The sequence below is a fragment of the Panthera uncia genome (genome assembly GCF_023721935.1).
Source record: "Panthera uncia isolate 11264 chromosome A1 unlocalized genomic scaffold, Puncia_PCG_1.0 HiC_scaffold_16, whole genome shotgun sequence".
NCBI lineage: Eukaryota > Metazoa > Chordata > Mammalia > Carnivora > Felidae > Panthera > Panthera uncia.
In genome coordinates, this window is record NW_026057576.1 from 32,530,573 (window position 1) to 32,546,891 (window position 16,319).

General features: G+C 41.6%; 1 protein-coding gene across 1 annotated transcript in view; it reads left to right on the forward strand.

The window, feature by feature from the left end:
- The first annotated feature begins 1,706 nt into the window (after positions 1 to 1,706).
- PCDH17 (protocadherin 17) overlaps positions 1,707 to 16,319 on the forward strand; it is a 98,977-nt gene continuing 84,364 nt past the window's right edge. The window contains exon 1 of the mRNA XM_049647033.1: positions 1,707 to 5,734. Within this exon, the coding sequence (XP_049502990.1) occupies positions 3,137 to 5,734 (2,598 nt within the window). The 5' untranslated portion in view covers positions 1,707 to 3,136. The remainder of the gene's footprint in view (positions 5,735 to 16,319) is intronic.

Here is a 16,319-nt window from a genome sequence, read left to right on the forward strand (position 1 = left end):
ACACACACCCCTCTGCACTTGCAATCAGAAGGATCCACACGCAGTCAGATCTGCACCTCTTGGCATAGGTGTGTGTTTGGTACCGGTGTGTGTGTGTGTGTGTGTGTGTGTGTGTGTGAGAGAGAGTGTGTGTACAGAAACCCATCAGGAAGACCGCAGCTACCTTATTCTGCAAGCACGCTGCGATTCCGGTTCCTGTGTACATGGAACAAAAAACAAACAAAAAATAAATAAATAAATAAATAAATCGCTGTCAAACTTTTTTTCTTTTAATTCGCCTTCTCCTAAAGGAAGACGGTGGAAGAGCTTCTCCCAGTAGTTACGGGCTCGGGAGACCCGGCGGCGAGGCCCTGGACGCCGCTGCCGAGACGGAGCGCTGGGCTCGGGTAGCCCAGCTGGTCTCCCATCTAACTGATCTAATCAATGACTCTGAAGAGCTGGGGCTCCTGGCTCCGCCCCCGCCTGTCTCTTCTCCGCCTTCTATTGGGCGTGGGCCGAGGAGGCAGGGCCTTGTTCCTCACGCTGATTGGCTGGCAGGGAATCAGTATCAATGTTTAAGCGGCGGCGTGAGGTGAATAGAGTCAGTCAGCAAGAGGCGCTGGGGAGAGAGCTGGGACTGCGAGCCCGGCGGATGCGGCAGCGGCGGAGGGCGGCTGGGGAGACGCTACTCCAACTGTTGAATTTTCACCTTTCATTTCCTCCGATGCCTTGCTTGCGGAAATGGATTTATTTGCTTTGAAACCCGCACGTCTTTCGCAGGCTATGAGCTGATCCTGACAGGCACCAGATTAAACGAGACCACCCGTGACAGAAAAGGAGGAAAAAAAAAAAAAAAAAAAAAGCCCTCCACAACGGACTGCACAATTAACTATGCACACCGGTGCTGGACTTTGTGAATAGAGAACATTGAGAGGAAAACCGTGAACTATGATGCGGGGCTAAGCTGTGAACAGTCCCTGGAATCCTGATTTTTTTTTCTTTTTTTTTCCCCCCTAAGACTCTGAAAGATTTGGGGGTTCCTCACGCCTAACCAAAAGGAAAGGTTTTTTGTTTCTTTTTTTTTTTTTTTTTTTAATAAATAAGTAAATACACCTAGCAAAACAGACGTCTTGTTTTCCAGAGCCTCGGACCCCGGCAGAAAGAGGTAGAGTAAAAGTGCTGCTGGATTCAGCTACACCTTCCTCCTTCCCTCCCTCCCTTCTCTCTCGCTTTTTTTTTTTTTTTTCTTTTCCTCCAAAACGTGGATCTGGCTTTTCTTTCCATAGAGTGAGTCAGAGAAAGCGGGAGGAAGAAGCCGCAACTAATGTCTGTGAAGGGAGGACCATGAGGCGAGAGTGAATACGATTCGTTCCACTGCTTGTGACTCATCGGGCAGATCGCAACACCTGCATTTCTGGATGTGTCATTCCCGTGCGTCGAGGCGCCTCGAGAACCCGAGATGATGTGTAGACAGACCCGTGCCTAACATCCCCTCGCAGAGAGGGAGCTCTCGGGGGAGGCGGTGGGCGCCCCTGGCTGGACCGCCGCGGCCGCAGCGCCTCGCCCCCTCCCTGCCCTCCTCGAGCCGCCCAGAGAGACTGTGACAGCGAGACTGCAGAACGCATCACGCCAAACCTTGATGTGGCTCTTTCATCCAGCCCACTCCTACTATTAAAAAAAAAAAAAAAAAAAAAAAAAAAAAAAAAAAATTGACGGGAAGGAAAAAAAAAAAAAACCCGCACTTTATTCGCTTCGAATATCCACCACTTTTATTCCTTGCCAAGGTTTTCCTTTCTAGATGAAGAGGACTGGGAGGCAGGGCCATTGGAAGGAGATGCTGAATAGAAAGAAAAGAGAGGCACTTGACAGCCCAGCCCTGTGAATGCAGAGACTGTTTCCCTTCTAGCGAGAGAGACAGGGAGAGTGTGTGTGCGAGCCCTGGGAGGGTGGCTCCCCCTTCCTTTTTATTCCGCCTCCCCCTCCCCCTCCAGATCGGCACATCCAACCATGAGTTGCCTGTTGATTTCCTCTCGCCTGGGAAGAAAAGCAAACTGGAATTAAACTGCGTCGAGACAAGTCCTCGCTCTCGGGGAGAGAATGGGATGGTAGCGGCGGCTCCTGGCTCGGCGTAGAGAAACCACAGAGTGTGTGTTCCACGAACAGAGGCGGAGATAGAGCTATATATCCGCCCCCCACCCCCCTCCCAACGGACTCACACCACAAACGCCGATCAGGCTGTGGCTTTCCGGGGAGAGCCTTTTCCGAGGAAGAGAGGGAGGAGCGTGGTGGAGGGAGGAAACTACAAATCGGGACACTAGTTCTTTGCGCTGCATTTCCTCCCCTCCCTTCGGCTGCTCGGAAAGGAGACAGAGAGAGAGAGAGAGAGAGAGAGAGAGAGAGAGAGAGAGAGAGAGAGAAAATACGCTTGGCTGGGAGATGCAGTCCGCCGCCGCCTCTGCCTCCGCCAGCAATGCAAGATTAGATCTCTAAATGCAGCAAAACACTGCCTGAAAACCCAACAGCCCGCGAAGCCAGCAGACATTTCCCAGGGCTCCGGCGAAGCTTCAAAATCTATCTGACTCTGTCTCCGTGGCTCCGCGTCCCCACCAGTTTCATCACAGGAGACGAGAAACAAGTAAGGATTTCACTTTCCCATCTGCCTGAAGACACACCTCCCCGCTGCCTCCCCCACCCGAGGTGAAGAGTATTCCGGCGGCTGCCGCGGGAGTGGATTTGCAGCGCCCTGGCGGGAGCCAGCAAAAGCTAAGGATTCTCGACCACCCCTTCTAAACGCGATTTCCGTCTTATCGCCGGCCTCATCGCTCAACTTCGAGTGGCCCCAAGTCCCGGCGGAACAGACAAAGCCCCGGGCTCGCCCCCCAGCCGCAGGGAGCCGCCGCCTTGCTCCGCGCCCCTGCAGCTTGGCTGCGCCGCCGCTTCTCGCCCGGTGCGGATGCTGTAGATCAACAGGTTCGGGGAACTTGAACGGAATAAGGAGACCGCCCGGTGCCGCAGCCCCGGAGCAGAGGGAAGGAAGGACCCACAGACTTGTGGCTCGTGTCGCGCGCGCACGCCGCGCCGGAGCCCCAGGCTGGCGCGCACCCACTCGCTCGCCCCTCCAGTTCGGCTGCTCCTGCCCCCACCCCACCGGTCTGGGATGTACCTTTCCATCTGTTGCTGTTTCCTCCTGTGGGCCCCTGCCCTGACGCTCAAAAACCTCAACTACTCGGTGCCGGAGGAGCAAGGGGCCGGCACGGTGATCGGCAACATCGGCAAGGATGCTCGACTGCAGCCAGGGCTTCCGCCCGCAGAGCGCGGCGGCGGCGGCGGCGGCGGCGGCGGCGGCGTTGGCGGCGGCGGGCGAAGCAAGTCGGGTAGCTACCGGGTGCTGGAGAACTCAGCGCCGCACCTGCTGGACGTGGACGCTGACAGCGGGCTCCTCTACACCAAGCAGCGCATCGACCGTGAGTCCCTGTGCCGCCACAATGCCAAGTGCCAGCTGTCCCTCGAGGTGTTCGCCAACGACAAGGAGATCTGCATGATCAAGGTGGAGATCAAGGACATCAACGACAATGCCCCCTCCTTCCCCTCGGACCAGATCGAGATGGACATCTCGGAGAACGCTGCCCCCGGCACCCGCTTCCCTCTCACCAGTGCACATGACCCCGACGCCGGCGAGAACGGGCTCCGCACCTATCTGCTCACGCGCGACGACCACGGGCTCTTCGCGCTGGACGTCAAGTCCCGCGGCGACGGTACCAAGTTCCCTGAGCTGGTTATCCAGAAGGCGCTGGACCGCGAGCAGCAGAACCACCACACGCTTGTGCTGACCGCCCTGGACGGCGGCGAGCCGCCGAGATCCGCCACCGTGCAAATCAACGTGAAGGTGATCGACTCTAACGACAACAGCCCGGTCTTCGAGGCGCCTTCCTACCTGGTGGAGCTGCCAGAGAATGCCCCGCTGGGCACCGTGGTCATTGATCTGAACGCCACCGACGCCGACGAGGGTCCCAATGGCGAAGTGCTCTACTCCTTCAGCAGTTATGTGCCTGACCGCGTGAGAGAGCTTTTCTCCATCGATCCTAAGACCGGCCTGATCCGTGTCAAGGGCAACCTGGACTATGAGGAGAATGGGATGCTGGAGATCGACGTGCAGGCCCGAGACTTGGGGCCCAACCCCATCCCAGCCCACTGCAAGGTCACTGTCAAGCTCATCGACCGCAATGACAACGCGCCGTCCATCGGTTTCGTCTCCGTGCGCCAGGGGGCGCTGAGCGAGGCCGCCCCGCCCGGCACCGTCATCGCCCTAGTGCGGGTCACTGACCGGGACTCGGGCAAGAACGGGCAGCTGCAGTGCAGGGTACTGGGCGGAGGCGGGACGGGCGGCGGCGGCGGCTTGGGCGGGCCCGGAGGTTCGGTGCCCTTCAAGCTTGAGGAGAACTACGACAACTTCTACACGGTGGTGACCGACCGCCCGCTGGACCGCGAGACACAGGACGAGTACAACGTGACAATCGTGGCGCGGGACGGGGGCTCGCCTCCACTCAACTCCACCAAGTCGTTTGCTGTCAAGATTCTGGACGAGAACGACAACCCTCCTCGTTTCACCAAGGGACTGTATGTGCTGCAGGTGCACGAAAACAACATCCCAGGAGAGTACCTGGGCTCAGTGCTCGCGCAGGACCCCGACCTGGGCCAAAACGGCACAGTGTCCTACTCCATCCTGCCCTCGCACATCGGCGACGTGTCCATCTACACCTATGTGTCTGTGAACCCCACCAACGGGGCCATCTACGCCCTGCGCTCTTTTAACTACGAGCAGACCAAGGCTTTTGAGTTCAAGGTGCTCGCGAAGGACTCGGGGGCGCCCGCGCACTTGGAGAGCAACGCAACGGTGAGGGTGACCGTGCTAGACGTGAACGACAACGCGCCGGTGATCGTGCTGCCCACGCTGCAGAACGACACCGCTGAGCTGCAGGTGCCGCGCAACGCCGGCCTGGGCTACCTGGTGAGCACCGTGCGCGCCCTTGACAGCGACTTCGGCGAGAGTGGGCGCCTCACCTACGAGATCGTAGATGGTAACGACGACCACCTGTTTGAAATCGATCCCTCCAGCGGCGAGATCCGCACGCTGCACCCCTTCTGGGAGGACGTGACGCCAGTGGTGGAGCTGGTAGTGAAGGTGACGGACCACGGGAAGCCCACCCTGTCCGCGGTGGCCAAGCTTATCATCCGCTCGGTGAGCGGCTCCTTGCCCGAAGGGGTTCCTCGGGTCAACGGCGAGCAGCACCACTGGGACATGTCGCTGCCGCTCATCGTGACTCTAAGCACTATCTCCATCATTCTCCTAGCGGCCATGATCACCATTGCCGTCAAGTGCAAGCGCGAGAACAAGGAGATTCGCACTTACAACTGCCGTATCGCCGAGTACAGCCACCCGCAGCTGGGCGGGGGCAAGGGCAAGAAGAAAAAGATCAACAAAAATGATATCATGCTGGTGCAGAGCGAGGTGGAAGAGAGGAACGCCATGAACGTCATGAACGTGGTGAGCAGCCCCTCCCTGGCCACCTCCCCTATGTACTTCGACTACCAGACCCGCCTGCCCCTCAGCTCGCCCCGGTCGGAGGTGATGTATCTCAAACCGGCCTCCAACAACCTGACTGTTCCTCAGGGGCACGCGGGCTGCCACACCAGCTTCACGGGACAAGGAACTAATGCAAGCGAGACCCCTGCCACTCGGATGTCCATAATTCAGGTAAGAGGCTGTTAGCATAACTCGGACTTGACTTTATTGCTGATTTTGGAGCTGTCCTGAAACCTTTGGAACAGGACAAGCCGCACTGCCAGCAGCAGTGAGGGGGAAATTTTTAAATGAAGATGCTTCCCGCTTTTGCCACTCCGTGCACGACATCCCCTGTACATAGCCCCTCCCATGTTCCTAGTTTAAAATCTCAAAGATGTGAATGTCTTACTTCGGTTGTATTTTAAAGATTATTTTTATAGGTTTAAAAATGTTAGCAGTGTTCAGGATTTAGAGTTTATTTTTTATTCGCTGCTCTACATTTCTCTCAGTAACAAAGGCTTCCTAGAGTAAAAAAAAAAAAAAAACATGTTTTAGTGAAATTTGCTTTTGAATTCTATTTAAAAATCGGACACCAACAATGAGAGAATGTACGCTCCAATATTCAGAAGTTAACTTCTTCTTCAAGTACAAAATAGCAACTGCTCAGAATTCCAGAGCCTGAATCTGAGCTAAGTTTTCACTCCTCCCCCCCCCCAAAAGTCAGTTTTACATATTAAAAAGTGTTTTAAAGAACATGAGTCATACTTTTTTCTTCAGCGGAAACTGCAGCCTGACGCCTTAGTGTGCTTTAAACTTTTAATATGCCAATTTTGCTCTGAAGCTCTGTCAAAAATTCGAGTTGAGGTAGGCTCTGGATCATGACCAGTAACTGTCGATGAAAAGTTTATAATTATTTTGTCCTGGAGTTTTCCCGATCTATTTCATTGAGAAAGCAACAGAGTATACCCAAGAGTCACAGACTCATTTTACACGGTTGAAAACAGGAGGCAAAGTTGGCATTAAAGGCACTTGATGCACCAAAAATACATGTAGTCTGCATACTGTGTATTTTCAGTATTTTTAAGTGATCTTTAATATATTTTAGATTGTATAATCCAAAGTTACTGATGTATTTTTTCAAAACCCTAAATGACGGACCCATCATAGATTCTAACAATAGCAGGTAACTATACTTTGCCTAACTTCTTTTATCAACTATTAAGTTGTGTCACAGGAAAAACTTAATTCTTGCTTATTATAAACGCATGTTGCCACAAATTACTCTGGATGGGCACTACTTGAAATTCAAAATTGAGTTTAACTAAAAGTGACACTTTGGGAGGAAGATTAGTTTGGGGCAAATGAAGTTAATTTGTTCATAATTTTATGCTTTGAAAAGCAAATACCCTTTAATGACACTTGACTCAGTAATGTTTTTATTACTAAAATGAATAGTAAAATATCACAACCTTATCTTTTCTAACATGATAAGTGTGACAAATGCTAAAAGTTGGCAAAACATATTTTCTTATGATAGTTAATGTCCTTGTAAAGCAGACTCTTGTAATCGATGCTACTGAATACTAAAGTATTGATTGTAGTATTAAATCCCACTTTTTACAGTGTCTACTATATACCATTTATTATGATTTTTTGATGTCTATATAAGACTGAACGAAAAATATCCCCCTTGGAAAATATTGTGGTTTCTATGAAAGTCTCCCGTGACTGTGTAAAACTTATTTATGATAATCTCCTTAGGGAGGTATGTTAAAATATATAGTCATACATCCTCTGCAATCATTTTATGTATACACACGTTATATACCTTATATTCTTGTCATTGACAATTGTAAAGTTATCACAGAGGGTTAATGCTTAATCTTCCATTCCAGGTGCTGGTAGTTGAATTCTTATTTAGGTTCCAGTAACAATGAAGTTGGTACAGTAGAATTATCAGCAAGCCTGATTCCTTGGTCAGATTAGTGAGAAATGAATTTGGATGGAAGTATCCAGAAGGTTTTGAAGAACAGGGATGCCTATACTGTATTTACACCATGCTGTTCTTTAAGATGTTCATTGCTTGAGGAATGGATGATGGTGATGATTCCTACTAGCAGTAAAACTTAAGCCAAAGAAAATCTCGTACATGCAGGGAAAGAGACAGATAATTTAAAAGTAAAACAAAGGGCACACTTCTTGCCATTCCCTTTTTCTAGAATTTTAGTCCATGCCATGAAAACCCAGAAAAAGTTTCAGTTTTAAGTTCTTGACATTTTTTTCCAAGGTGACTCGATTTCCCATATTGTTTCCGCCCTAGAAATATCCTTGCTATAAACTGTTAAAACAGGCAGTCTCTCTTTCTCTTTTTTTCTGCTGAGTTTTTACAGTCTTATAAAGAACGCTTTGTAAGTTCCTAATATGTTAACTTCCTCCTAAATATATCAGGCTTTCCTCAATGCCTATTATAGAGAACAGAGTAAATTAACTATAGTGACCCTCCTTTTTTTCTTTCTTTTTAAACTAGTGCACTGCAAACACTTTGTGCTGAAGTGACATGCTTAAATTGAAGTGTTCAGGTATCCATAATCTTGTTTCAGAGTGTATTTATTAGTGTGTGCATTTAACACAGCCTGCTAAGGAAGCACACTGCTAATCTCACGCGTATTTCTGAAGGTAGTATTTTAATCCACAGAGTGTACTGGGACGAACAGCTGCTAGGTCTCGTTTACCTTTACTTCCCAGCAATTTCGTGCTGTTTAGAAGGCACGCCGGGTATTTTCATTGATGGAATGACAGTATTTTGTAATTGTTTTGCAATACACTGGTAAAGATGGGCGTTACGAAATTTAAATATTTCAAGATGTAAAAGACTCATATTACAGCTTAAATTAAGATTCATTTAAGTATCGAATGATATTGTGTGAGTCTCAGGGTCTAAAATTTTAAGGATGAGATCTGTAGGTTCTTGAGCATGAGAGTATTTTTATTAAAAATGAATGCAAAACAATCCGGTAAGCTGGTTACACATGTAACCATATGTAGAAACAGTGGTTTGTGAAAAGGGGTTTTATTTCAGGTTTTCTCCAAGTTTTTCAGGTGAAGTAAAGTCAGTCTATGAAGTTTTAAATAACAGACTAGAGATTAAAATAGCCTCAATAATGTGAATCATAATACAACATTCTTGTAATGAAATATTTTACTCATTTTAAAGCTATAACACAGATTTCGAAAAATAGCACAGATTTTGTGGGAGGTAAGGCAAATAGATTGTTATACAAATTTATAAATGTGCTTTTCATAGGAGTAATTTCCATGTGAATTATTTCATATGTTAATATGAGAATCTAAAATCAAGTAGAGATCATTGCTAATTGTCACGAGTAACTACATATCGAGGCTTATCAAGAATTATTTGTTCAGTCTCAGGGTAACTTCTCAACAGGTGTTTTCAAAGAAGGCCTGGCTGAGAAGAGACTGGGGATTTCTTCACTATTGGGAGAATTTCCAGTTTTGTTTGAACATCTGTGTTTTCAGATTTTTCTATGGCACTACTGAAAGCATTTCAATATGATCTCAAAGAAAATATATTGAGCCAGCAGAATAAGATCTGCTAAAATACATTTTAAAAAATAATACATTCTACATTCTCACGTGATGTTTTACAGTTCAATTTCAAAAGATTCACATTAGGATTGACCTTAGGCTCTTTGTGCTAGAAAGAGAAAATCCTTTTGATATATATGCATGGCCTTTTCAATAAAAAGGAATTAAACACATGGCGAATATAGTCAATCCAAATATATAAAAATGAGATTGCAGCATCCAGGACTAAAGTAGCAAAGCATAGACAATAAACTCAGTATTTTAGAATGAAAGGTGAAAGAAAAAGTATATCTTTACTAGCAACATTATCCGTTGTCTGCCTTTAGTCCCACTTCTCTAATACAAGAGATTCTTGACTATAGGAACTCCAGTGAGCTCCCAAGACCATGATCCTAAAATTTCATATTCTAGTATGTCAGTGATTTCAATAACAAACATGAAAAGTGTGAGCAATTTCTTTCTTCATTTAAAATTCTGAGGATATTTGTCCGCAGTGTTGTTCTAAGAGGACACAGTTTGATTAGTTACATGCATTCATTTCCATAAACATTATATACATCTCTATTTATAAGGGTAATGGTGGGCTGGATAGGAAGGGGATGTCTCTGTCCTACTGCATGTCTCCAAGAGTATCTTGTCCACTTGTCTTTCTTTTTGTAATTTATAGATGATAGCTTTAAATTTCTACTTTAAATTAACATGAGTACACAATCATAAAACATTTTTTCTATGCTACCATATATTGAAATAGTATAAAGTACAAAAATAAAATACTTGATTAAAAAAATCAGCCACCAAGGCGATTTGAGTTTCTTTGCAGAAGAGTTTAAAATTCAAATTATTTTTATCATTTTTAATATATTGTTAGTTTTCATGTAAGTTTTGTGTGCACCCATGAAAATCTCAGCTCCATGGTAAATTTGAGTACATTTCTTTATTTTATAATAAATGAAAACACAAAAGTTTTTTAACTATATGAGCTAGGAACCTGATAATCTTAGTTTTACTGTTGGTTGATATAACTACTCATGGGTAATAACTTCTTCATCCATTAGTTTTTAGTTTTCAATAAAATTTCCAAAATTCCAGCCACGTAAAATACTTCATCATTTTTACACTGAGATGATTATTCATCAGTCTTTTTAAAATGTAGGAGTAAGATAATTGAGTGTATGAGTGAGTTTATAATTTTACTTAAGTTCTGTGAGTGAGTTTTATAATTTCAATAAATATTATCATATTCAAGCCTACATGGAAGATTTTTGAATTTTATTCTTGGCATCTTAATATTATTTAAGGCTGTGTGTGATCATGAAAGTTATCAGAGCATAAAAGAGTATGTCCTAAAATTCCAATCTCAATTGCTTGATCATATTTTTTAGTCACACACAAAAAAATTTCCAGTTTTTAAAACATTGTCACCTATGACTACACTGTTCAAGCCACATAAAAAAATTAAAATAAATAAATACGAAGGTAATTTCTAGAAACTTTTCTTAATAAAGTTGAAGTTATACATTATTCGCATTTTACAGTGCATATAGATGTATATATGTGGTTAAAATAAATTGGTTACCCTTTAAATAATCTCAAATATCTCTCCTAAGGGACTTAAGAAATATACATATTTTAAAATAAAAAAAACTTTGAAAATCTCCAGATAATTATTTAATACTATTTACAAATATAATATTTATATTTTCTTATGTTTCACTACCACTGTCAGGTTTCAAGTTTTTTTACTTATTAAGCAGCACTTAGTTAGTGCTGCTCATGTAATACAATGCAATAGAAATATATCTATAAAAATAAAAGGTATAAATTAAGAAACTATTTTATGTTAAGAGTAATAAAGGTTTACATGTACTTATTACAGTGAAGGTTGGCTCTGGCTATATTTATGAAAATGTGAACAATAAAACTTCTTGGCAAAATTTATGTGTATCCATGTATATATGTCTTTATATTTCCCAAATAATATATATAAATACTCAAGCACAAATATTAGCCCATTTTATATATATTTTTTAATTCAAAGGCAGCTCTCCTCTTTTTAAGGATGAGCACCAACCTTTATTTTTTCTTTGGAAATATATGTAAACTTGATTGTACCGTTTTCAAACTTCAAACATTTTGAAGTTCATTAGAGCCAGGCATTCTAGAACAGAGGAGAAGTTGAGGAACTACTGGTCTTCCATGGACAATAGGTTGGAGTTTATGTAGATTAAGAGAAAAAAAATTCATCTAGGTTCTGAGTCTTCCAGGACGATAGTGGGATGGCTGGAGGCATTGTGAGAATATACACCTTGAGCTCTGATAATGAAACAACCACAGGAGGAAGATGAAGCCACTTAAATGGGTTCATGCCAGTTAGGAAGTAAAACTTAACCCCCTTATGCTGAGGTGTCTTGCAATACACTCAATAATGGGTAAATTCTTACAAATGCACCTGCTAATTATGATATTAGTCATTGCTCCATAATGTATTCCCCTCAGTGATACTTCTGTTTAATAAATCCCACAGGGAATTATCTTAAAGTCATATTTTAGCAAAGTCATTAGGGAAGGTTTTAGTTATTTATTTTTTTGTACCGAATTCCTTTAACCAATGACTGCATACTTGTCAGAGAATGGCGTGAAGTTCATTTTACCCATCAATTTGAAGACACTGTGACTTCTGCCACCCACCTACAAAACACTTTCAAAGTTCATCAGACCTACACTAATCTATTGTCAACCTATTTTAGTAAAGGAGACGTTGACAAGAATTTCCTTCAGTGGCACACGGTATTTTACAGTTAGTCATAGCTTTCACCACTAGCTTTGACAGTGATATATTGCTATCCTTTGGTCTCCTGAAATAAATTATCTATAATAAAGAAGTCCTTAATGACATCAACTTTCCCTGCTGTGACTAAGCAGAAGTTTGCTTGTGCTTCCTTGCTACTGCAGAAGTACAAGTTCAGTATTTTTAAGGTAAAGGAAAAAAAAGGACAAAAATACAGATGCAAAACTGTGACTGTGTGGGTGGCCTCTTTCACTTGTATGCACAAAGTTCTTCCAGCGATAGACTGTAAAATTGGTTTCAGATAGTGTTTGAGAGAATCTATTGATATACATGTGACACACTTCTATCTGTTCTGGTCCTACTGACATTCTGATTACTAGTATTTGTCGGCCTTCCCCTGGATCTATTCCAGGCAGTTTTATTGTAGTGAAATGGCTCTTACAGTTCATTGAACATCTAGCATAACTGTGCTGAATATGATTGGCGCGTTTGCATATATTTATTCAAAAAATAAGGCAGTTAAACAGCATAATTATGGGAAAATGAATCATAACAATAAAAGACCATTTAAGTTAACAAGCTTTGTGATCAAAGGATAAATACAGGTTGGATAAATGAGACTTTAGATGTAGCTAATCTACATAAATAGACTTTGGTTTGATTAGAGGAATAGAATATATTAAAATAATTTAATGGTATTAAAATGCATTTTTAAGCCATTTTGAAATATTTAAACACTTGTATTCTTTTCTTTATATTTCTGTTCAATAATATAGTCAAGAACCATAGTTATGTTAGATGCAAAATGAGCAAGATGCAGATAAAAGTAATCATGTAAGCCTGTATGAACAATGTTTAATATTTTTTAAACAAGTAATGTTTCTGATTGATTTTTAATTAGTGGAACACATTAAAGGGACTATATAAAGGACAATTTCTTATTTACTCTCTTTATCAGCTAAAAGCAGCCTTTGTAGAATTTGATAGTGAGAGCATTAAAACTCTATTTAAAGTTTTCAAAGCTATGCCTTTGTGTTTTGTAAATATATACTGTTTTTAAGAGACATCGGTTACATGTTTGTAAATTATATTAATACATACTGTAGATAATGAGTTTATAGTCAGAAAAGTTCATATATATATATATATATATTAAATAACAGATTAAACTTACAATGTGACTTTTTAAAAAGTTTTTATTTATTTATTTTGAGAGAGAGAGAGAGAGAGAGAGAGAGAACGAGTGGGGGAGGGGTAGAAAGAGAGGGAGAGAGAGAGAATCTCAAGCAGGCCCTGTGCTGTCAGCATGGAGCCCAATGCAGGGTTCAGTATCATGAACCCAACCATAAGATCATGACCTGAGCCAAAGTCAAGAGTCAGATGCTTAACCAACTGAGCCACCCTAGTATCCTTAAATAAGTTCTTTCTAACAAGTATGGTTCTTTAGATATATTTTCTTCAGAAAGATATATTCTTTCTTCTTGGCGATGACTTTTAAAAAATGTGATTTACACATAAGTCATCAATTGGTATACCTCTTTCCAGTATTTCTTCCTGAATCTTTAATATTGCTGAGCAATGATTAGATTACAATTATACCTAGACTTTCCATGCCCTCACATTCAATAAAACCCAAGTTGAAATGTACACATATTTCCTAAATTCCAGTGGCTTACTTTTATAAAGCAGAAATGCAACAGGTATTTTATTGTAGGCAGAAATGGTCACAGTGGTTTAAATGTCTTTCTTATTTCTATAGCCCAATTTTACACTATCAATGTCTTAGATAAATTCTTAAATATTTATTTGCAGTATGAACACTTGCATCAGTTTTGAAATGATAGTTTTTGCCCTCAAGATATGTTACTTTTCAATTCACCGACCCCAGTATAAATGCCTTGCTTAAAGCTGTTTATTTTATTTTTCACACAGCATATTTTATCAGAGTATACTGAGATTGTTTTGTGATTGAACATTCAATAGATTTTTTTGCTATTTCACCAGAGCAATTCCATATGCAAAACTGATACTTATACAAGAAATTCACCTATGATTACCATGCGAAGCATTATGTTACCAGAGTGTAAAGTGGCCAGCATGTGCTTTTTGCCAATATCTCCATTTCAGTAGATGAGATCACGATAAGGAAATAGAATGTTTGAGACATAACATACTTAAAATCTCAGCAAAATTTACTAAGAAAAAAACATTTTTTCTTTTAGTGTTTGGAGGAAAAAGGGAGTTAGCTCCAAAAGGGGATATTTTCCAGCTCAAGCCTGATTATTACTTAATGATACATCTTTATGGAAATATTTGTCGTAGAAACTTTCCAAACAACCTTAAAAATAATTTGATTTCCATGGTTCCTCAGCAAAATCCAGGATATTGTCTAAATATTGGTGAATTCTATTGTGGTGTCTTCTTGGGGCACAAAGTCTTGCTTTCTATTTCACTTTTGCAGTTTTGTATCTATTTTAAAGTAGTTTATCCCGAATCAACTTATTGCATTAAGAAGGTGAATAAGAGGATCTATAAGTCATGAAAAATAAACAAGAAATCAATCATTTATCTTTATTATCATTATCATTAAAATAGAATTAAAGGTTACATAGAATTTATATAATTTCTATAAAATCTATAATTTATATAATTTCAAGGCAAGATACTTGATTGCTTTATTTTTATTATTATTTTAAGCTTTGTGTGACCTGCTGTCACATTAATGAATTTGTGTTTTGTTTTAAGCCAGTGCCTAATCTCTTATTTTAATCGTAGTTGATTTAATAAGAATTTTCTGATTAAGAAAGTTTGGCGATACACTTGACAATTGACTCTTACTTGGCACGGTATGCCTTGTTTGCAATTTAAAAAAAAAAACAATGATAATATGTTGGTACTAATGCATGAATTGTTGTAGAGTAAGAAGATTATCGAGTGTGTGTGTGTGTGTGTGTGTGTGCGTGTGTGCCTGTGTGTATGAAAAATAGCATTTTAATACAACACATAGATTGAAATAAAAAGTCTATAACTTTGCACTTTTAGTATTGGCAGATGCATTGATAATTGTAATTATTAGCTACGTTTCCAGATCCTGACCTTCTAGGAAAGCTAGTATTTATCTCTAGATGATAATAAGACAGGAAATAAGTGAACTATCCTATTAAATCCCAGTCGGAGGAATTTATAAGGGTTGTTGGCAAAAGCCTATTCTACAGTGTGGCCCTGATCAGATGTGCCAGTAACAACAAATGAGGCTATATGCCTAAGTGGAGAGAAACTAAAAGAACTAAAAGACAGTGAATGCATTTAAGAATTTTTTTTTTCTGATTTTGAGCAATAGACTTTTTACGATTTTTTTTTTATAATCAAGACAATTACATAGTAATTTGGGTTAGAATGCATGCCTAGTTCCCCATCTCAAAACCCAATTTGTTACCACCTGTGGCTATTTCTATTAAAAAAAAGAAAGAAACATAATTACTATGAGTCTCAGCAGTCTTAGAGTAAATTTTTGCAATTACAATACCTCCCTCGGGCAGATGTGTGAAAATGGCAGATTAATTCCTGCCAGGATCTTTCTGTTCTTCCTGCATTTTTAGGTTTGGTGTTACCTGCTTATTAGAGCGGCTCTGTTTGCTCTGGTTAAAGGTTATGTCAGTGTTTCCATAGTAAATCTCTAGAAATAAAGATCCACAAGTCAGCCATTAAATTTTGCCTTAGGTGAAAAGTTGACATGTAACGTTTTAGCGAAGGGGTAGAAAATATTTCCCATCACACTCCTCTGTTGGCTGGTTAAGTTTGAAGTAAATGGTAGTAAGACCATTTGGCAGTGTCGGAGAAAGCAGGACAGGTCGGGAGGTAAAAAGAAAAGCACCTTCTCTGAACTATAAAATGCTGTGTAATCAGCAGAAGTCAACGAAAATATTTTTCTTCTATGCTTGATCCTAAAGCTACTTAATGCATAAGAGAAACTGGAAGACTAACAGATTTAACACCCTACCTATTTTCATTCATTCCTTCTTTGGTTGTGCTATGTAAACTTTGTTTCTATAAAGATCTAATTGATCTACACACAAAATGATGAATATTAGTAAGTCTAAACAGTTTTAAAACTCTGGTTCAGTGTTATAAGTCTCTCTTAGCAAAGCTAATTTATCACAAAGCAACTTAAATAGAAGAATATTGGAAGACAGAGACCATATACGTTTGCTTGTTTCTGTAGTCGGGAGAACCTAAGATGGTTTGTAATACATAGAAAGCACTCAAAAAATACGGATTCTTGGTAATCCTATAATCATTAATCAGTCATGAGCTGGAGTTTAGATTCAAACCTAGAAATGAGGGAGGCCAAAGCTGAAGATATTATTCATATAAACATGCTGG